Raw genomic sequence first — 24,060 nt, forward strand, 5'->3', positions numbered from 1 at the left:
TGAGTATTCATGAGTTGCTCTATGATCAGAAGAACCAATAAAAATAAATCCTTTCTTTTGTCTATTGATTCGTTGCTGCCCCACCGATTGATGTGAAATTTTTTAATAAATTTTACAAATGTGTTAATAATGTGAGAATAAAAGACAAAATATTTAATAAATGCAATATTGGGAGCTTGATACTTTATACTTGTAAATGAAATTCCTATTTGCACGGAACAGTAAAAAATTTGCGATGCACGTCTATCGTTGATCGCTAAATAGCTTTCGATTCGGTTTTCGCACGTCCTATAATAAACAATCGAGAGTTTTTGTGTTATTGCAAAACTCCAGAAGTGGAAACAACGTTTGCAGTGTGGGGAAAAAATAGTGTCATATTGTGTGGTGCAGTGCAGTGGTGTTAATCGCTATGTATCAGTAAGGCGGCTGTCGCCAATCCAGGGTTTCAGGGTGTCATGTTGGAGACGCGGTCGGTGCGCGCCGCAGACTCGGTGTGGGCGAACAAGCCGCTGCCGGCGCCTCACGCCATGGCCAACTCGAGGCATGGAAAGAGTGCTCAGGTAATCTTAATGCCATTACCAAATAACGAGTCTGACGAATTTACATTGTTTCCCTATGAATTTACACCTACCTTACCTTACCTTTTTACGTCTGTAATACCAATTACCAGTATTACGAACAGACATCTAGTATAAGTGTTAGAAAATATCAAGCAGGACTATAATTATTACAGCCTATATAAATGAACTTCAATGCCTTTTAACTACAATAAAAAAGGAAAAAAAAGTAAGATAAACTGAGAGCCTTAAAACTTCCTTGCAACCTTTAACTTATGATCTTATTTCATAGCTAACCAAGATATTTAATAATAAAATGTTCTACAATGTAGGATATGTAGATTCTATGTAGATTCTACATACTCTATGTACCTATCCAAAATACTTATTTTGTTAAAGTTGTAAAAAATATAATAACTAAATATTTAATTTGAAATGAAACCATTATGTATGTTTGATATTTTGCCTATTACATCATTCAGTTACAAATACTAAACATTATTGCCACAAAATTTAAATGTCATTTGAGGAAAAAGGGAAATAAAGATATTAGATTTATAAATATTGACCTTTACCTTTATATTGGATATTTTCTTTTTTTTAAAGACATGGCTCATATTTATGTGATTGATAACTTTAAGGATATTTAAATTCAATTCAGGATAACAAAATTAAATAATATAGCCTATGTAACTAAGAAAAAATGTAGGTTTCTGCTGGTCTAAGAATGAATGAATATAACCAGTCCAGTAGTTTGTGTGTGAAAACATACATAATACATAATCTCGGGAACTACTGGTCCGATTTGAAAAATTCTTTCGGTGTTAGATAGCCCATTTATCGAGGAAGGTTATAGGCTATATATCATCACGCTACGACCAACAGGAGTGGAGCCATGGGGGTGAAACCACGCGGAGCAGCTAGTATTATATAAAAACACAAATGTTTCTTAAGTTTTGTGAGAAATCCAATGTATACCTGAAATCTTACTGAAAAATAGCTTTATTAGTTCATCTATAATATCTATCCAGCTGTTTATCTGTGAAATTGAAACACATAAACAGTTACTTTCACATACAAGCAATAAATAATATTAATAAGTATTACACAGTTTATTATACAATACGTCTTGATGCTTTATATACTGTGTGGTTCAATGACAAATTGCATAATGATGTGTTGTTTATTAAGTTAATTGTTTATTTCCCTTGACTCTCTAGCTTTTTGTAGCCTTCTATACTTCCCCTGTTTGCACAATATACTTGTTTTAACATATTTAACTAATGTAGGTATGAGTTCAATGGTAATCTTAATGTACAATCTTCAATGTTGCAGATTTGAATGTGTTTTGTTTGATAATATCATCAGTAAACATTCAATTATGTGCTAGGTTAAACAAATAGCAAGGTATCTCTATTTTGGATGGTGGATATTTATATGTCATGTCATGTACATATATTTATATGTCATACTATTAATTATTATTAAATCAGCTGCTTGCTCCAGCTACAACTGGGTTGAATCAAGATAGAAAATAGTCCACTACTTGGTAAAGATAAGAGCTTTCTAATGGTAAAATAATTTATACAATTGAAAGAGTCATTTTGGGTTTATTCAAAGTCAGACAAAATTATATGCTGCTATCATAATTATTATCAAATTAATATCCCGTTAATGCCGTGTGGTTTCAACAGCCGTTAAACTTATGGACAAAAGCAAGTACTACTATAGCTTATGTGTACTACTACATAAGCTACATCACTCCCGAGTATTATCAAAATCCATTCAGTGGTTTTCCTGTGAGCGGGACAAACAAATAGACATCCGTCCATTAAAAATATTTTTATTTCTTTCTAAAACTTATCTTTTAGTTTTATTGAATTATTGTTGAAGAATATATGAATGAAAAATATAATTATAAAACACGCAATAACTATAAGCAAGAAACACAACTATAAATTTACTTTAGTAGTATGCTGTATTAAATACTAGTTGTGCCCTGCGGTTTCACCTACATTTCTCCGGTCCTGTTGGTCTTAGCGTGATGATAAATAGCCTATAGCCTTCCTCGATACAGGGCTATCTAACACCGAAATGATCGAAATGATGTAGAATTTTTCAAATCGGACCAGTAGTTCCTGAGATTAGCGCATTCAAACAAACAAACTCTTCAGCTTTATAATATTAGTATAGACGTATAGATACACGCGATATAAATAAGAAACGCATCTATAAATTCACTGTAGTAGTATGCTGTATTAAATATAACAGAACTTTACATTGTTTTACAGGACGACGTCTGCTACGTGGTCGCGAAGTACGACTACGCGGCGCAGGGTGCGCAAGAGTTGGACTTGCGGAAGAACGAGCGGTACCTCTTGCTTGATGACTCGAAGCACTGGTGGCGGGTGCAAAATGCACGCAGTCAGAGTGGTTACGTGCCGAGCAATTATGTTAAGAAGGAGAAACCGTCTCTGTTTGATAGGTGAGGTTTTGAACGTTTTGTGTAGGAATGTATGCTAAATTGGGGGTCGGATTTGGTTGTTAGTGACTTTTGTCTGTTATGGGACTTTTAAACAATCAAAAGTGATGATGACAAATGACCGTCGATGTTTGCCGCTATTACGGCGATTACGAATAAACATCCACAGAGGAGTATCCACAGTAGAGGTCATAGCCGATAAATGATATTTAGGCCCTTTTCAGACATAGTCTACACTATCGTGATTGCCTGGCAACCCTTTGCCTCTACTCGCCTAATGCTGCCCATTGTAAAAGATCAATTCAACAGCTACATAGCGATTTTGAAAATTCCTGTTCTTTTATAAATCTACGTTAATGAGTCTTAGAGTGTGGTATTTTTGTTCGTATTTGCCAGGTATTCCAATCGTGCATATATCTTTGTTGTTTTTGTTATATCGCATTTGAGAATGTTCAGAATGAGTAGGTAGAGTAGTTATTTCGAATACCGGACGTCCTGTTTTATATAAACTTTAAATTAACAAACTCAAAGCATTTTTAGCACAGATTTATATTGAATCTTTTCAATAATATGAATAAAATACTGTGTTCTATTTTCTGTTATCAAATGAAAACGATTTATGTATTACGAATCCATTAGAGATGACAGATTAGAGATGAGAGATTATTTGGATTTGTTCTAAAAAAATAAACTACAATAACAAGCTCGCAATAATCTCACACATGCTAACGGAAATCGTACCCGCATATGAAATCACGTGTTATCATTTTATGCATTTTATGCCTATTGCCTTCATGTATTTAAACTATTATTATGAAAAGTTGCTTCTTTTCCTGACATTTACAATTTACAATTAATATTAAGATGTTTTTTAAAGTGATCAATTAGATCATTAGATTAAAACTAAATCTTCATGTACATACAAAGTAATATGGGCTCTATTTTATACCAGGTCAACCTGGGCGAAGTTAAAAACTTTAAACTTTCTTGATATACCCATACTCTATTTCAGTATTAAAAAGAAAGTGAAAAAGGGCTCGGGCTCCAAAACCCTGCCGTCCAGCGGCTCGCCCGTGCGTGGCGGCTGCGGCGGCGGGGCGGAGTCCCCAGGTGGTCGCCGTGTCGAACCCACCGAAGCCCTAGGCACGGCGGTCGTGAAGTACAATTATCAGGCACAGCAACCGGACGAGCTGTCACTCACAAAGGGGACGAGGATATTGATCTTGGAGAAGAGTAATGATGGATGGTGGAGGGGACAGTATCAGGGACATACTGGGTGGTGAGTTATACAATTAGAAAGAAACATTTATTTGATACAAGACAGAACACACAATAAAATACAATTCCAACTCAGACATTTATTTATACAAGTAGACCATGTAGACTTTGTTCTTCTGAAGCTCTTCTGAATTGTCAAAATACAGAAAAATAATAATTAAAGAAAAATAACTACAGGTTCGGAAAGCAGTTTCTACAGAGAAGAAACAAGAAACTCCATAATTGCTCTTAAAAATCATCACAATTTAATGTTTTTTATTTTAACAGAAGGATACATTTAAAAATCATTCTATAAAACTAAAAATTAAATTTCAGGTTTCCATCAAATTACACGAGTGAAGAAGGCGATGGCGAAGACACGGTTCATACGTATGCTATGGCTGAAAATGTTCTAGACATTGTTGTAAGTGCCAATCTAATTTATCCTTACTGCATAATATAGATATTGTTTCTATTTTTCTATAATTTGTATCATCATCTCCTTATATTTTAACTGATTGCATGTCCTATGAGAGAATAAAAATAATATATCTTCTTATCCTTCATTGTATATTTAACACTGTATATTAGTTTTATTATTGTTACATAAATAGCATTACTAAAATTAGTTTATTTACAAAATTTTATTTTGTTTCCTTGCTCATTGATTGTTTATCGTGTTGCACCAGACAAGCGACACGTTCTGCTTCTGTTTCCAACATTGAAGTTGAAGTTATAATAATAGTCAGTTGACTATAAATTTATAAAGAATAGAAAAAATTCAATCACGAGGCGGGACTCGAACCCGCATCCTATCGCGCCATTCCGGGGCGGATGCCTGACCAATTCAACCACTCGTGACCCGCCAGAGCAATCCAATTTATTCTATTCTTTCAGTTTTATGTGTCTAAGGGACACGCCGCCATCTATTGAGATGATTAACAACCATCTCAACCAATATGAAACACTTTTCAGTGAATACAATATTGTAACGATGGAACACGACCTTTTTTGTTGAATGCCATAAAACCAAAAATATCAATTCAGTCAGTTGACTATTTCCACACTGTACATATTAGTTCCCCACACAGGTGGCGCTATACTCGTTCACGTCGAACAACGAGCAAGAGTTATCGTTCGAGAAGGGCGATCGGCTTGAGATCATAGAGCGGCCGCCGTCCGACCCGGAGTGGTACCGCGCGAGGGACAACCGCGGCCACGTGGGGCTCGTGCCCAGGAACTATCTGCAGGAGCTCGCCGACTACCTCGCTCAGCCGTACAGGTTAAATATTTTTAAACAGAATAGACATGTACCTATATGCATTCATTCACTTTATATACACCAATTTAACTAATACAGTTAAATTTCACCACAAAAATTGTGTTACATAATTTTATGGTCCTTCGAGCCGGATTCGTACGTGTATGCGGCTCGAAGGACCAAGATATGCAACACAATAGAAAAGTGATGTAAAGTGAAATTTCTCTGCCCACAATGTGCTCCATAACATTCTCATTACAATTAGCAATGTTTGGAATTTCACAAATTTCAATGAAAATGTGTCCAGTTAGGAAATTTAACCCATCCATTTTTCATTCCACTTTATCACCAACTAATATATTGTACGTGAGCTATATGAATAACTAGCTTACCGCCCGCGGCTTCGCCCGCTTTGTCTAAAACCTTCCTTTTGAATCACTCTATCCATAAAAAAAACCGCATCAAAATCCGTTGCGTAGTTTTAATAGTTCAGGTTCAATCTTTATAGTCCAGGATCCATCGCCCATTTTTGCACTTGATTACTATCAAGCTAATTTTCCGTGAGTAGCTTTATTTTGATGAGACGCCCAATAATTTCATGTACAAAACTCTCGATGGTGGTAGATAATAGGATAAAATATTTTGATTTGATAGTTCTCAAATATTATGCTTAGTATTATTAGTTCTCAAATAGATTCTACCACAATCGAGAGTTTCGTACATAAAATTATTGGGCGTCTCATCAAAATAAAGCTACTCACGGAAAATTAGCTTGATAGTAATCACTTGCAAAAATAGGCGAAGGATCCTGGACTATAAAGATTTAAGCATACAAAGGGACATAGGTACAGAGAAAGCGACTTTGTTTTATACTATGTAGTGATAATATACTTGCTATGTTTCCAGCGAAGCGAACGAGAGCGGCGGTCGCGCGGCGGCGGGCGGCGGGCCGGGCGGCGCGTGCGGGCCTGCCGCGGGGCCCGCCGGGGGGCCCGCCGCTCGCGCCTGGTACTACGGGGCCATCACGCGCACGCACTGCGACGCGCTGCTCAACCAGCACGGACATGATGGAGACTTCCTCATACGCGACTCGGAGACCAACGTGAGTGGGGGAATGACGACTCTATGTGGGGAGATACAGTTTTAGTTCGATTTGAATTGACGGACAAATAAAGTAGTATATTGAGCGTGCCAGTCAGTTTTTTTGCGTTTCTGCGTCATTTTATATCTTTTACAAAACGTCAAATAGATAAATTTTGTTTTCAACTGTAAAATTATAACTAATAACTAATAAATTAAAATTATAACTAATAAAATTATGACTATTCATATCATGAATTCTTCTTAAATAGTCTCTATCAATTCATAATAATATGATCAAATAATGATTCACCGAAAATGACCATTTTAGCCACCCAAATTTTATAATGTATTTTATACAACCAAGGAAGTTTGTCAATAAAAAGCTTTATTATACTAAAGTAGTTTGTGTTATTCCAATAGCGAAATGCTCATTAATTCTGTACATATCCGCAGGTGGGCGACTACTCCGTGTCCCTAAAAGCACCCGGTCGCAACAAGCACTTCCGCGTGCACGTGGAAGGCAGCCTGTACTGCATCGGGCAGCGCAAGTTCCCCACGCTCGAGCAACTGGTAGCGCACTACCAACGTGCGCCAATATACACCAATAAGCAGGGCGAGAAACTGTACTTAGTGCGCCCTCTGCCGCGCGCATCGCAGAACTGCTGAGATCCCATCACTGAGATGGACGTTTCGGTGTACATTGCCAGTATAACGTATACATTATATACGTTAGTGTACACACAACTAGCAGTGTACGTCGGAATGCGCGCGGGCGGAGCGGCCGTGTGACGTCACGCGCTCGCCTGCCGCGGTGAACGGATGGGCAGGTGACGTCACGCGGCTTTGAAATTCGAACGCGTTGGAACACGTCCGCTCGCCTCGACGTTCGGAGGCGCACTGACGAGCGTTGTCTGCGATTGCGATAGACTTCGAGTATAGTCTACCCTCTAGTTTTAAATTTGGAACTGCAACGTGACGTCACTCGTTCTCGATGCGGTCTATGTGACGTCGTTTATGTTGCACCGTTTTTACGTGTCTCTAGATGAAATAAACGTTTCTATGTCGAATATTAGACTGCTTTAACGTGTAATGCGTGCCCAAGGCGAGAAAACTCAAGGTAAAGTTTAGAACGCTCTGCGGGGACATTTTCTCTTTTATACAAACACTAGTAAAATATAACACTCACTTATACAGTAATAATTTTAATCCGCGATTAACGTAATCAATGTTTTATCTATCACTAAACATTGATTAAAAATAATACCGATAACAATATAAATACGGGACAAGTAAATATATTCTCGAAGTCCCGCACATTTCGTTTTCATCTTTGAGTCTTTTGTGCGAATCAAAAGGACACTGATGAGAATAAAAAAAAAAATAGTAGATAATTAAAAAAATATATATTTAGTTCTTAAAAAATTTTGGCGATAACAGGTTACCACAGAATGCTAGGAAAACTCAAAAATTTTCATGACACTGTTTGTACCTATTCTTATTATATACCTACCCTACAAAAATCCTCGGAATTAAAGTTAAAATTATACTAGATATTACTTATTATTGTATTTAATGGGTTATAAATTCACTTCAAATAAAGTACTCACTCATAATGGCCTTTAATATAAATATTATAGCCGTATAACATTTTTTGTCTCTTTTTAATCGTGTGTCAGAGAGAGATAGCAAGATACGGAGCCTGAATGGATCATTTTTAATTTTTTTTTTCAGTATAATCTATGAGATTTATTATTTAATAGAGCTCGCCTTTTATAATCGTAAACTACTGTCAATTTGTCATTCCTACAAAATTGCAGTTAAAAAATCATTTGGCATATACATAATTTTATATTTATAATATTATATTGTAGGGTCGTGTGATGTGTCTATAGAAACGATGATATTATATCTAGATAAATTCTAAACGAAATTTATCTCATATTGTACACCATTCATTATTGTAATGACATATTTTATTGTTTTATTCCTCGACTTTTGTATTGATATTTATCAAAGTATTAAAGTAAAATACTTATTGTTAAATTTTCAATTACTTAACCAAAGTTAAGTATTTGTTGTAAACAAATCAACAAATAAATTCAAGCGATACATTTACTCACGTATCATTTTGTAACAATAAGAAAAAAATTATTTCAAAAGAATAACATCGATAAACATATTTGGATTAAACTTAATAAATAATAAAAATATACTTCGTTAAACGGACACATCACTTACACCTAGGTATTACTTCAACTAGACGACGTTGCAACAACGTCCACTAATATAACAAATAACACACCAAAAATTGGCTTCAGCATTCTCTATATAATTATTATATTATATATTAGGTAAGCAATTTCTATATCATAGTATATGATAGGTCCTCAGTAATAAATGTAGTGTAATTTTAGTTTAGTTTGTGTAATTACGTTTTATGTAATTGGGACACGCACCGCGGGAGTTGTACCGTCTTATTACAAAATATAGATACGGTAAATACAAACCGGGTCTCTATTAAAACCGTGGTCTAAGTAAAATATTATTTCAATACATGTTTTAGGCTGTGTTTACACTAGAGATGTACGAGGATGCGTAGCGAAGGATGTATTTGTAAAGAACCAATAATATTGTTTCATTGAGCGTTTGAAGCGATACTATTGGTTCTTTACAAACAGCTCTCGCTACGCGATCTCGCATATCTCTGGTGGAAACGCAGCCTTAGCGTTAAACCATAGTCAAGGACAATAGATAAAAACAAGTTTAAACCTATGTACTAAAGTTAAACCTTTAGTTTAAAGTGTTGACTTTAGTTTAAATCTGGTCTCTATAAGTTTTTGTAATAAGACGGTTAATGTCTATCGTCAAATTTAACTCGTTGCGGTGTCTTAGGGCTGGTTATGCACGAACGATTAAATATCTTCTTTTGTTGGTTTTTTGGTTTGCATAATAAATATGTTCGCATTTCGAAATTATTTGAGTCTACAAACTTAATGTTGATTTTTATGGGCATAAAAATAGCCCGTAGATGATGCGGCTCATAATAATTAAAAGCTCGTTGTTTTATTGCGGCACAATTTGGTATTTGATGACAGAATTTCATAGCTTCGATAATAAATAACTTTGAATTTTATTAATCAGAATGTTTTGTCGTTCGTGCATAACCAGCCCTTATAAAAAGCTTGTCATAATGTACATGTTATATATATATATACATATGTACAAGTATATGCATATATTGTGATGTTCGGCCACTAAGTTAATGTAAGTCACTATCAGAGGAAGAGTAAGCGAAAGGGGATACAGTCGTGTGTCGCGTTTTATATTTGACAATATATTAAGCAATCGAGAAAATTGCATACTTTTTATACTAGTGAAATATTGTCAAATATAAAAGTATGATTTTGCACAATTTACACTTAAATTTAAGACTAACAAGTCTGACGTTGTATTTACGTGTGGTTGTTACAACGAATTAGCTATCCCGGCAAGGAGAATGGAATAATGCGAGTTTTAACGATATTAAACATGTTTTTATACGGAATATTTAAATAATAACACTCTGAAACCCGAATATTTCGTGAAATAAATGACGTAATAAATAATAGTTTAATATTGTTGAAACTCGCGTCGGGTCGGAATCTCAAACGGTATCCATTGACGTGACTGTCGCTAGTCAATACGCCAGCATCACACGCTTTGCCTACACTATAATAATAATACTACTAGACAACCAGCTTTGGTAACTATATTAAGATAATCTGCCGAAATACTGTTCTTTTTTATTCGGACGTAAATGCAAAAATTTAAAATTTCTATATATAAAGTAACTAATGAAAAATTATATAATCTATCATTCAACGTAAATTGTTTCTTTTCTATGGCGATGTATCTTCAATTAGTTACCAACTGGGCCGTTTATATAAGGTTTATACTTTTATTATAATTCATTCAATACACGTCTGTATAAGAATAAAAATATCGAGATTAACAAAAATGAAATTGCGTTTCGATCTATGTAAATAGCCATTTTTTATGATAGCAATAACTTTTTGTAATAGGTAAATTGATTTATTGATTATGAATTACATAATATATTGTGTTTTCTATTATAATTACGATATAAGTTGTGAAAACATCTAAGGCAGCTTGTGTGTTATCTCGTTAATTATTATTTGTAATAATATACAATTATTTTATATTATATATGAATCATCGATTTAGTTCAGTATTTTTATTAATTTAAGTTTTTATGTGCCAGAATTTCGACTTTCCATTTATTATGTAACATTCTGATAAACGCATTAAATTATAAAAAATATCACGATCTTCCATAATGAGGAGTTGTTTTGAAATGTGCGCTTCATTAACCGATTATTATTTGTGTATTTTACGTTTCCATAGTAAAGCGCGCCCGATATTTTTATTGAAATAGTTTGCGACACTCCTCGCTGAGAAAATATCGTCCAATAGAAACAGTGTACGCGACTGACACTCCACAGATAATGTATCGTTTTGCATAGACAAGCAACCAATTTTTTTTAAAGCGTTTTGTCACATGTTATTTATATTTACTTTTTACTATGTTCTAATTTTTTTATAGTTCATTTAAAAATTACCTCATCGACGTCTGGAGTAAAATTGTGATAAATATGCGTTGCTTGTCTATTCGAGCCTTGCCAAATGAGTCAACTTATTTTTGTACAAATATTCATTTCCATACAATAACAGCACCAAGTGTAGAATTTTATATTCGACCGTATGTAGACGTAACGTAAGTTTTAACTGGAATGATTTCCGCATTTATACCGGGCTTTATTCGACTTGCATTTAAATTGTGACAAAAATGAATTAAGGTTTCGTTTAGGGTGTAACACGGACATGTGTGATACATTTTGTATGCGCGTCAATATTTTGGCGGGCATCGTATATCTCGATCGACGATTGTAAGTTACTAAATCTTTTTGATGTATTTAATACGTTTTATACTGTATTGTAAGTAGACATGTAATGGGGAACTCGACAGTTAACGTAGGGATATGATAGGAACAAAATAGATGACATAGGTTCGGGCTTGAGTGCTTCAGTGGCGAGTTTGGACGTTGTAGCCGAGGGAAGGATCAGTGGTGATGATAAATACCTTCAAATTGACACAGTTTTGTACGCTAATTTAGGATACTGCTGATTAAATTGTAGGTTTGCTTATTTTCGAAAGTAATGTTCTGGTAATGTCTAAAAAATGTTTATTTCACTTTGATCTCGGCTACAACTCTGAAACGTGTAATGATATTCCGTTTGTATGCTTCGTATAGAATATTTGGGTTGGTAAGTCTTTCCAAAAATTGGAAATCGTATAGCACAAATACGGATACAGTCAGGTTGCGTTGAGTTGAGAGGGGAATAACTTAAATTAGTGTAAAATTAATAATGTTGGAGTGTCTGTGTTCAGGAATTAATAATCGGCTTATCACTTTGATTTGAATTTTTATCTAAGCTTTATAATAATAAACATTGCCAAATAATTAAACGCGGACTTACATTCCTAAGCTTTTACGATTAAAATAAAAACGAGCCTTTCTCATTTAATAGTCGACACTAATCATAATAATTGTATTTAATATATGATTTAGCGGAGATAGATTTAGATAATAGAGTGATTCGGTTTTTATTTTTATATTGCTCAAAGTATATTTTTATTTGTAACAATGTGTTTGTACGTTTTCGTGTTATCTGATGTAACGAGCATGATATGATACCAATGTAAGTGCAGTGTATTATAATATTTAACAATATAATTTATTTATTAATTTGCAAAATGTGTTTTCTTTTATGTCCCAATTTCATTCACAACTTTATGGAACAATCTACCATACCATCATCTTTTTATATTACGTGCATACAGATAAGTGTCTACACCACACTTGATCATTATCACTCATTATCTCTTTTGATGATCGGAGATAAACAGCCTCGAGATAGTCCATTGAATACATTTGGGGTTGCGTACGAGTACTGAAAAAATAGTACTCACTTCGGAGCGCTGTAAAACCTTAGCCAGACTTGTATATTAAAGTTGTTCCTCGAAAAACAATCTACAAAAATGGTCTAATATTTTTCGTAAAATGACACCGTAACAAAATGCGTCCACCCTAGATAATTCAGCCGATCACTATACGATGGTAAATAGCGAACGGGGTGTATCATTATAGCGATCGTTTTTGGTCCTCACTAGCAAACATGATACGCGTCGTTTTCTCGTAGACATAGTCAACAAATTTACCGACCGCGTAAATTCCTATGGGAATAATATTTTTGTAGATAAAGTATAATTAACTTTCGTATTTAACAAATTTTGTGAGAAAAAATTCCACTTTAATGGCATCATATGGATAACATTACCTATATTAAACGTAACTGGGGCCTAGCAACAAGTGTATTGATATAACTTGAATCTCGAGACATTCGCAAAGTTAACTTGTAGTTGAGTTTGGGTTAAATAGTGAGAATAATTATAATGTTATCGCGACGAGAAAAACTTCTGCAACAACCCTGGGAAGAAAGGAGATATAAAGATCATCGGTCCAAGGTGAATCTTCATTTTCAATTATGTAATTGCTTTATTTTATTAAACTGCACATTAAAGCTCTATCTATACAATATGGTCTGAGATTTTTTTGGTTTCCATAAAATGATCAATGATATAAAATTTGTAACTATATCGCTTAAAAATTAGTAGTTAAAACCACAAAATAATTTTATTATTATTATTTTTACATAATATGATTTAACTAGGTTGTTAGGTAGATACTAAAACCGCGTCCCGACAAGCCCTTAACTGGTCGCATAGGTCGAATATTAATTACATACCGAATAAATATATGTAGTTAAAGAAATATAACCTTTGCGTAGTTATTTCATCTTTTATTACACCCGCACATAACAAGCCCCTACATTGGTGACTCCAACAATATTATTATGGTGGCTATTTATTAAATCATACAAACTACATATTAAATATTATTATACTCTACTAATTACTACTACATACGCTATTAGGTTGGTAACTATATAACTACTAGGTAGCGGTTCGCCCCGGCTTTGCCCGTGGTACCTACATGTTTACGTTTTTTTTCACAAAAACTATCCTATCTCTCAAGTTGGATCGGACTGCACATGGTGTGCGAATTTTATTATAATCGGTTAAGTGGTTTAGGAGTCCATTGAGGACAAACATTGTGACACGAGATTTATATACCTATATTAAGATGTATTTACAAAATAATAATAATAATATGCAAGATTCTCAAGTTTCTGCTTATTTTTATGAGTACCTACAGTCGATTTTATGAAAATATTCAGGTAAAATCAGCTCTCCCCGCCATCGATGATCGTGCTCCTCCCGCCCGCCCGCATGTAGCGCTGAAGCTAAAAAAAGTGCAGAAGGAATTGGACAGAAAAGTCAAGATACAAAACGATAACTTTAGTTTATTGCAGCGGCTGAATGCTATTATGAAAGTCAACAGGCTGGATAATCATTGGACGAAACCGCTGCCTAAGTATGCATAGTTTGGTTTTTGTTGACTTCCTTATTTAAAATAATATATGCTGGTGAAATACCAGTTTCAATCTTTTTGATATTGTTTGGAAAATTATTTAGAAATGAAGGTACCCAATATAATTCCGTTATCATTTTCGTAAACCTTGTAATGTTCTAGTACATGCTTAGTTCGTTATTATCGACTATTTCAGTCTTGTAGTAAGAGCAAAATATAAGTATAATGGTTCGTTTATACAGATACCACCTACGTATGTGCATATGGTAATTTTTATATGGAACTAATCTTATTTTAGTAGTATACTAGTACTAATTTGATAAAATATCAGTTTCCAGCACAAAGTGGGCCAATTTTACGACGTGGAGTCTCTGAACAGTCGTCTCGCCACTCGCTATGTGAATTCGTCACACGACTCATATCACGTCAACGCAGTGAAATGCTTCGCTTGCGAATACAAGAAAATAGTACGTATTCACTCAATACTTTGATAATTTAATTTGATAAATGATATAGTGTTTACTAATAATATTCATACTAACAAAACAAATATTTACATGTAATGTTGTGACTCGAAAAAGTTAATTAGCATAAATCAGCTATAAATATAACCGTTGAATATTTTGTTTGTTTACAGAACCAAGGCAACAGATACTCGATCGGTGAATCATCTCTACCTTCAATCCACTTCAGTCAATAATTGTATGAAATAAAACACATATAAATTGGACAGAATTTATTGTTATATAGTTACAAATGGGTTCCGTATCCGAACATAATGTCACGTCGTGTCCCGTATCAGCGATACTTCGAGTTAAAATCGAAACATAAATACTATGTTATAATTATCAAAAGCAATGTGTAAGCGGATACACTAGTCGTCCGGACTTACTTTAAAGCTATGCTGTCCGTCCTCATTTTGGAGTCGACGCTGCGGGAATGCGTTCCGGCGGATCATTAACAAGAGATTTTAAAATAAATCCAACAATGAAGCAATTTACAACAAGGAGCAGTTTTCGTAGCACATAAAACTTACTACATCACGTAGTAGAATCTAACCGATCTGTGCTAATAAAGATCGACAGCGAGACGCTATCGACAAACATTCTCAACATATATAGGACCGGTCGCCGGAACACACTCCCGCAGCCGAGCCTACGAATACGAAAAAACAATGAAAAATCTTCAAACATCACAATATTTTGTATCACAACGAAACCGTAGCACCGATTGTCAAACAACATGAATTATTTATGTATTTAAAAACGCGAATTTTACAACGAACACGGTGCTAAGGCCTTTTTGCTCGACGGCCGTGAACCGACGAGCCGCCAGCGGTATAACGCACGGTCGTGGGTCCAGCGGCCGGACCTCACTCCACACTCGACGGGCGAGGCTCCGGCACGAAACTACCAACAATTATCATTTATCGACATTGAGTAATACATATGGAGACGACACCGCCTACATCACTTATGTTCCGCTCAACATACGCCATATGGCGTAACTGCACGCTCATTTTTTATTTGTTTTAAAGTGAAACGCATCAAATATGCCTTCGTGTGTGTTACGATATTGCACAAATAATACGGAAAAGTGCAAAGGAATAACTTTCATCGGTAAATACCTAACTAGATAATAATTTTAAAACTTAGAGCAAAAAAATGGCGCACAGATTTTGTTCGTGGTGTCTCCTCCATACGTAGTAATATTATCTCAATGATTTATCGATAATAATTAATAACTAACGAATTATAGCGACTCTGCGGTTCGCGGCCCGAGCCCCGCCGGCTAGGATCGACGATAAAATGTAACCTCAATTCGAGTTCTATACAATTACATATTTCGAAATAAACATTTGTCTAATCGCATCATCATTATTTTATTAATAAAATAAATTATTTCACAACAGACACTCATTATTGCTATGCGAATAATTCGACGCGATCGGGATCCGGGGAGATTTCATGATTTGCTGCGACCGATTCTCGGCGAATTCATAGGAAAAATATACAGTTTACATATTATTATGATACAGTCGTACTGTTTGAACCCGTTCGCGTGGAGTTATATGATCCTAGTTGCTATACAAGACGTCCCATAGTGTTCCGAAGTTCCGTCTAAACAATCTACCGAAACAATGACTTCAGACAGTATGGGGTGTCTTAGTGTGTCGATTTAGGACAAGTGTCGATGTGTGGAGGTGTGTATGTATGTATGTGTGTATCTCTAGAAGCGGAAGCCGTCGTGCGGGCCGCTGGGCGCCGGCTCGAACTGGAAGCCCTGCTCTGCCGTCGTCGGGACAAGTGTCGCGTCTTCCTCCTGGAAACAATTGCAATTATATTACATTTCATAAATTCATAAATTTAACCATTGAGGTATTATTACTAGAGAGGGCACCACGAACAAAATCTGTGCGACAAGCGCGCCGGCTAGTGAGTCATACACTTTGTAGATATTCTGCCTCTTATCCATACTAATATTATAAATGCGAAAGTAACTCTGTCAGTCTGTCTGTTATTCAATCACACCTAAACTACTGAACCAATTTGCATGAAATTTGGTATGGAGATATTTTGATACCCGAGAAAGGACATAGGCTACCTTTTATTGCGAAATATGTACCACGGGCGAAGCCGGGGCGGACCTCTAGTTAAATATAAATAAATATAAATATTATAGGACATTATAACACAAATCGACCTAGTCCCACAGTAAGCTCAATTAAGGCTTGTGTTGTGGGTACTAGGCGACGATAAATATAATATTTAATAAATACATAATAAATTATATACATAACACCCAGACCCAAGAACAAATAATTGAGTTCATCACACAAATATTTGCCCTGACCGGGGATCGAACCCGGGACCGTCGGCTCAGTAGGCAGTTACTTTACCACTACTGCGCCAACCGCGTCGTCCAATTACAATTATATTACATTTCATAAATTTAACACACATTCTATGTAGTAGCAGGCAGTGGTAACAATTATTTATATACGTATTTGTTATTGCTATTAGAGGTGAATTCCTGCAATATTATTGCATTGTGATAATGACTTAAATAAAAAACAAATAAATTTAAAGTATTAGCACATATGCATGACATATTTAACATTATTTAAAAGAACTTTTGAAGCTTTTTAGTATAATAAGCTATTAGAGGTGAATTCCTGCAATATTATTGCATTGTGATAATGACTTAAATAAAAAACAAATAAATTTAATGGTTAGGGAGCCAGGTGCAAATTGGGTTCATTATTTCCTCTCAAGAGATAATTCGTCAGAAGCATCAGAGTATAGTATTATAAAGCCTCGTGAACGTCAGCTGGCGCTCGGTTGGGGGGGTGAGCGGTTGTAGCCTCCCACGCACATAGGAAAAAAAATACATTCATTCATTCATTTCCTCTCAGCTAAAAATTTGTCAAATTGTAGCTAACCCAATATCTGAACGAAAAAAAATAGTCAGCTGGTTACAACATGGTGTATTATACGTCAGCTGGTGTCTCGAACATGAAAGTTAAATTTAAGGAAAAATTTATTTTCCGTTATTTCCTCTCAAACAAAAATTTACCTGATGATAGCTTATATGTAACTGTGGATAAATATATATGTCAGCTGGCTGTATCTTGGTGGAAAAACCGTCAGCTGATACGGGAGGCTACAACCGCTCTTCCCCCCAACCGAGCTCCAGCTGACGTTCACGAGGCTTCATAATACTATACTTTGATGCATTTTACTAATTACCGCTTGAGAGGAACTTGGTCATAAAATCTGTTCCTGGCTCCCGTACTATAAAGTATTAGCACATATGCATGACATATTTAACATTATTTAAAAGAACTTTTGAAGCTTTTTAGTATAATAATATAACCTTCGTCAATTTTTTTTGTCATAAACTATTCTGCAAATGTGAGTTTACAAATAAAAATAAAAAATATATGAAGAGAACCTCTTCCTTTTTTTTGAAGTTGGTTAATAAAAAAGTAGACATGCATAGAGTATACCACATACCTCATCGGCGAAGTACTGCTCAATGATATCATAAGCCATCTTGTAGATCTCGACCTTTTCGTGTCCCTGCAGTTCCTCGATCCTATCAATGCCTCCGCACTCCTCGATCATGTTGGCCACTTGGTCAGCATTGTCTCCGGCCATCTTGAGCATGTTGCTGAGACCGTCGAGTACCACCTAGTGATACAGATTAAATAATAAGATAATTTTAAAGAATAAAAAAAAAAGACGGGTTGCACTGGGGGAGTGCCGGCAGAAGTGAAAACTTGATTATTAATGTTGAGCATGTTTGATACATATTTTGGAATGGTATCCGTCTTACGCTTTTTCGATCAGGTCACGTGTCCTGACGCGAGTTTAAGATTTTATACCCATTACAAAAAAAGTGCAACGCCGCTAAAGGTTTCACTTAAAAAAAAAAAAAAATCTTGAGACAGGATTCGATTTTTTATATTCTTTGTGATGCTATAAAACTAGAGTGTTCCGAGCAAACGTGTCAGAAGTGAAACTTCTTGTAGATTTGTCAAATAACATTAAAGTAAGTTTCGATCGTCACATTTTTGCTGGGACTTATAAAACAAGTTTTTATATTTAGACAACAAGAATCTCACTGTTTAGTTTCATTGAACTTATTGGATATTATACTGTACATAATTCTAAATAACATCTGTCTAGTGTACCGTACACATAAGTCAAAATAGTTTGACTAATTACCTTGCTAAAACTATTGGTCCGGGAGCCAGCAGCAGATTTTATGACCAAGTTCCTCTCAAGCGGTAATTAGTAAAATGCATCAAAGTATAGTATTATAAAGCCTCGTGAACGTCAGCTGGAGCTCGGTTGGGGGGAAGAGCGGTTGTAGCCTCCCGTATCAGCTGACGGTTTTTCCACCAAGATACAGCCAGCTGACATATATATTTATCCACAGTTACATAATTATAAGCTATCATCAGGTAAATTTTTGTTTGAGAGGAAATAACGGAAAATAAATTTTTCTTTAAATTTAACTTTCATGTTCGAGACACCAGCTGACGTATAATACACCATGTTGTAACCAGCTGACTATTTTTTTTCGTTGAGATATTGGGTTAGCTACAATTTGACAAATTTTTAGCTGAGAGGAAATGAATGAATGAATGTATTTTTTTTCCTATGTGCGTGGGAGGCTACAACTGCTCACCCCCCCAACCGAGCGCCAGCTGACGTTCACGAGGCTTTATAATACTATACTCTCATGCGTCTGACAAATTATCTCTTGAGAGGAAATAATGAACCAAATTTGCACCTGGCTCCCTAACCATATTTAATATTAATAATTAAATGACAAATTAATTATTACTACATAGTTACTAATATGAAGTACTTAATTAATTAACAATATAATATGGGTCAAATGTTAATCATAAAATATATCATTCACGATAATAATTATCTAATTAGATATTCACTTTACTAAATATTACACTCAAGTTTCACCACATTTTGATAATGTGCCTGAAAGCCTATTCAATATATTTCAATGCATTTTCACCCATTATTTGATGTTCAACTGAAATATTATCTAAACCAAACACAAACAAGACAATGAACTAACTAAAAAAAGACGTGTGGCACTCGGGGACTGCCGCGGTAAAGCTATTGCATGCTATGCCTTCAAGCCACACCTCCGCGCCCGTCAGAGTGGGGAGCGTGAGGTTTTTTCGTAACGGAATTTCTGGATTCGGTCCCCGCGCTCAAGGCCCGCGATAGAAGCTATGCAATAGCTTAATAAATAGTACTCACATTGATCACTTGCGTGTCCTTACAAGAGAGCAGATTACACAGCGGAGGAATCACACCGCACTGTATAAGCGCGGCCACTTGTTCCTTAGTGCCGCTAATGCACAGATTGGACACAGCCCACGCAGCCTCCTTCTGCGTTTGGAACTCGCCCTTGCTCAGATTGTCAACGATCTTGGGCAAGAGACCAGCGTCGATAACGGCTTGGACTTGCTGCTTGTTGCCCGCTGTGATGTTTGATAGGAACCACACGGCCTCTTTGCAGATCTTTTCTTTCTGTAATGATGGGGTGGATTTTCTTGAAATAGTCTGTTACTAAAAATTGAAGCCTATGTATATAATAAAAAAAGACGTGTGGCACTCGGGGACTGCCGCGGTAAAGCTATGCCTACAAGCCACACCTCCGCGCCCGTCGGAGTGGGGAGCGTGAGGTTTTTTCGTTACGGAATTTTTCGATTCGGTCCCCGCGCTCAAGGCCCGCGATAGAAGCTATGCAATAGCTTAAAAACTCCTATACACAGTTCTGAATATAATAAATGACACTGTTGCTGGTTTTGTATTACTAGTTATTATAGTACATATTTTAGTATATTATGTATTATGATTACAATCGTATTTGTAACACAAATAATAGATGCAATCTAAAGTCTAATATAATATGCTCACATAGTCTATTTCTTGCAGGAGTTGCAAACTAAGTGAACCTTTGTAGTCTTAAAATACTGTGGCATACATTCAATACTATGAAATAAAAACATATGTCTGTTCTATGATTCTATGAGATATATTTATAGAAGGTTATGTGCAGTTTCAAATTCAAATACTGTTTCTTAGAAATAGTATAAACATTAAAATCTAGCAATTTTGACATGAATTAAAATTTCCTAGTCATATCATCAAAATAATGTTTCCATCTATTTCTCTTAAATAGTTAAGCTTCATTTCGTCATATTTATTGACTTTTTATGAATGTAATCATTAATATTTACAATTTTTATTTAATCTTAGACTCTACTCAAAGCATGAAGCTCATTAATATTTAGGAATGCACAAAAATATTTTAAGCATAACTTTTTATTGAAAAAACAATTAGTATTTAAATTGTTTGCATATTAAACTTGAATAACACTAGACCATCAGTTTCCAAAATAAAGCTTGTGCAATAAAAAAGGAATAGTAGAAAAACATGTTTAATTTTTGAATTAAAAACGAATACCACACAATATCTTTTAAAAAGTATCCAAATAATAAGCTTACTTGAGCAATCTATTCTGTACTGCTCTAACTGGGTTTTATACTAAATACCATAAAATTATGCTATTTTGAGCATGATGAGTTAGCATTCATGTTTATTTATTACTAGTGGTCCGCCCTGGCTTCGCCCGTGGTACATATTTCGCAATAAAAGGTAGCCTATGTCCTTTCTCGGGTATCAAAATATCTCCATACCAAATTTCATGCAAATTGGTTCAGTAGTTTAGGCGTGATTGAGTAACAGACAGACAGACAGAGTTACTTTCGCATTTATAATATTAGTATGGATTGTACAGAACTATATAACAATACCAATATACATTGAAGAATTTACATTTTAGATAGTAGGTACTTTATTCAGGCTCAGTTCCTGAAAATATTGTTATGTGTAAGGAACTTTTCATTTTTAATCCGTCAGTCCTCGGATCACAGACACAATAGAAAATCTATTGTGTCTCGGCCCGATCAGGCCGCTCGGTGGTCAATGGGTTAATAATATGTGGTATTGCCAAATCTAAATATTTTTTTCATGTTTACAACATAGATGATCACATACACAATACTAGTTCAATCTAGTACAATCTTTTGTATCTAAACCAGTTCCGAGCTAAATATAGACTGAACAAAAAATGCAAATGTAACATATGAAAGCAGATATCTCATACAAGTGTGTAATGTGAATCATATTTAACATTTTTTTTAGCATCAAACCTCTAAAAAATAGTTTATAAGTTTATATGTTACCAACAACCTTACACTTGATTTTGAACCATTTTACATGGACAAATTTAATTCAAACTTTGTACACATATCATTGATTGATAATTTCATTTATCTTATTAAAGTTTGTCGTATAGTTTTTTTAACTATATTTATTTATTCATTGTAATATGAACTTTGTGTGTTGTCAAATTCATGAGACATGATATTGTTTGTAATTAAACTCTTCTGAAACAACTTGAATCATTGTTATGTGTTTTTGTGTATGTTCAGTAGGTCAGACAATAAATTATAAACAATATTTCATTTCCCTAATTAATAAGAAATGGTACAAACATAGAAAATCATGCCACCTAGATTAACTAAAGGTTATTTAAGGTATTTTTTCTAACCTGGTGTGACAATAGTGCAGGGAAGTGAGACAGAGCATCACAATTGAGCACCACTTGCGTCTGATCGTCTGTTCCTGTGACAATATTACCAACGGCTCTGAGGGCTGCGGTTTGGCACTTGACTTCCTTGTGTGAGAGAAGTGGGATCAGTTTAGGCACTATACCCGAGTCTATGACCATTTGAATCTGTTCATTCCCTCCGTCTGTTAGATAACTGATAGCCCATACTGTGTCTACTAAAATCTGCAAGGGAATGTTTTAGATTGATGAATTCAAGTTGGGATGTGTATAGTATTAATGTAAATAATACTGAGCTAGGTATTTGTTTTTAAGTAATACATAAAGTACTAAAAATATCAATTCATTCATGATTTGTAAAAGTAATAAAGCAAATTTACTTGCACAAAAGAATTAATAAGATGACAAACTGATAACAAGTCATTGAACTTACACTGATATCTGTATGTGTGATGAGAACATTAAGAGCAGGCAGTATTTCTTGGATAGTCTTGACCGGGGGTGGGGGATCCTTACTCCTGCACAAGTTCACAATCACCCATGTGACATTGCGCAGGAAAGATATTGGGATTTCGGGTTTAATAAAACTAAGGAGAGGTTTGACAACGCCCAACTCCACGACGAAGTCGCGCAGAACAGGTCCGTCACCAATGATGTTACCGAGTGCCCACACAGCCTGCTCGCACACATTCTCGTGGGGCGACATGAGTAGCTGCAAGAACAATGGCACTGCACCAGCGTGGACTACTTTGTTCGTCTGGGCAGATGTCCCTGACGCAATATTCGTAAGCGCCCAAGCAGCCTCGAATTGGAGCGTAGGATTATCTGCCCTAGAAAGGCACATGACGAGAATCGGAAGAATTCCTGTGTCTATCAAATCATCTATTGGCGGGTTCTTGTCGGAGGACAATAATTTCCTACATTGCTGAACTGCGCTTAGCTGCACATCGGGGTTCTCGACGTTCGCCGCATTCATAACCAGCTCTTGTAAATCTGTCGATGCCAACGTTCTTTCGATTTCATCTTCGTCTGTCGAGTCACTAATGGGCACATTACGACGTTTTTGAAGTGTTTCTTCCCTTTTATTCTTTCTAAGCTCAACTGTCACTTCATTTCGTCGTCTGCGCATTTCCTACAATGCAAAAACAAAGCATCATAATTGGTTACCTATGTCTGATAGATTGTGAATCGTGGCAACTAAATATTACACTAATTCGTCACTTCAATACTTACATCGACATCTTTGCCTGTGTTCTTGAAAACATGCATGCGGTTTTTCGCTGGGTCCGTCGCCATTTTATTGTGGTCGTCGTCTGGTTGTTGGAAGATTCACAATTCGTACACAATGAAACAAAGAATTAACTTAAAATATTGTTATAGAAAACTAATCAGACATGTTTTAACGGCACTTTTGCGTTTGCTGAATCATTAACCTCTTCACAGAATATTCTACAAATTAAAACCGTCCGTTTCCTTCCTCCCTCCTCCTTGAATTCTTGCTTTTTTCTGTTTTTAGATCATAAACAATTTTTTTTTTCTATTCTGTAGTCTATGACATTAAGGTGCGTTTACATTTTTCAAAGTCCATTTTAATAATAATTTTAAAATTGGAAATTTCGTTGAAAATAAAATAGTTTTACAATGTTTTTTAAAAATAATTGTTTAATTGTAAAAACAATAAAATCTAC

The 24,060-nt window shown here is 35.3% G+C and overlaps 3 protein-coding genes across 4 annotated transcripts; 2 read left to right on the forward strand and 1 right to left on the reverse strand.

Moving 5' to 3' along the window:
- The first annotated feature begins 44 nt into the window (after positions 1–44).
- Positions 45–12,456, forward strand: dock (SH2/SH3 adaptor protein dock). Of its 2 annotated transcripts, none has more exons than XM_089701650.1 (7): positions 45–560; positions 2,849–3,042; positions 4,052–4,318; positions 4,633–4,720; positions 5,376–5,578; positions 6,464–6,659; positions 7,094–12,456. In XM_089701650.1, exons 1-7 carry the CDS (start codon positions 456–458, stop codon positions 7,304–7,306), a joined length of 1,266 nt encoding a protein of 421 aa, XP_089557776.1. In that variant the 5' UTR covers positions 45–455; the 3' UTR covers positions 7,307–12,456. The 2 variants fall into 2 exon arrangements, with proteins under 2 accessions (XP_089557776.1, XP_089557784.1); XM_089701658.1 differs by having other exon boundaries at positions 47–560; positions 5,388–5,578.
- A 623-nt stretch (positions 12,457–13,079) lies between these two features.
- Positions 13,080–14,968, forward strand: LOC149490169 (uncharacterized). Its single transcript, XM_089701798.1, has 4 exons — positions 13,080–13,226; positions 14,000–14,196; positions 14,525–14,660; positions 14,831–14,968. Exons 1-4 carry the CDS (start codon positions 13,155–13,157, stop codon positions 14,891–14,893), a joined length of 468 nt encoding a protein of 155 aa, XP_089557924.1. The 5' UTR covers positions 13,080–13,154; the 3' UTR covers positions 14,894–14,968.
- Positions 14,917–23,874, reverse strand: Kap-alpha3 (karyopherin alpha3). Its single transcript, XM_089701549.1, has 6 exons — positions 23,606–23,874; positions 22,806–23,504; positions 22,355–22,597; positions 19,992–20,264; positions 18,210–18,386; positions 14,917–16,515 (listed from the first exon to the last, which is right to left on the reverse strand). The coding sequence occupies exons 1-6, from the start codon at positions 23,666–23,668 to the stop codon at positions 16,423–16,425; spliced, it is 1,548 nt and encodes a 515-aa protein (XP_089557675.1). The 5' UTR covers positions 23,669–23,874; the 3' UTR covers positions 14,917–16,422.
- Between the last annotated feature and the right edge of the window lie 186 nt (positions 23,875–24,060).

The sequence above is a fragment of the Colias philodice genome, chromosome 2 (genome assembly GCF_061535455.1).
Source record: "Colias philodice isolate Cphi_HAF_F1 chromosome 2, ilColPhil1 Martin Lab GWU primary, whole genome shotgun sequence".
NCBI lineage: Eukaryota > Metazoa > Arthropoda > Insecta > Lepidoptera > Pieridae > Colias > Colias philodice.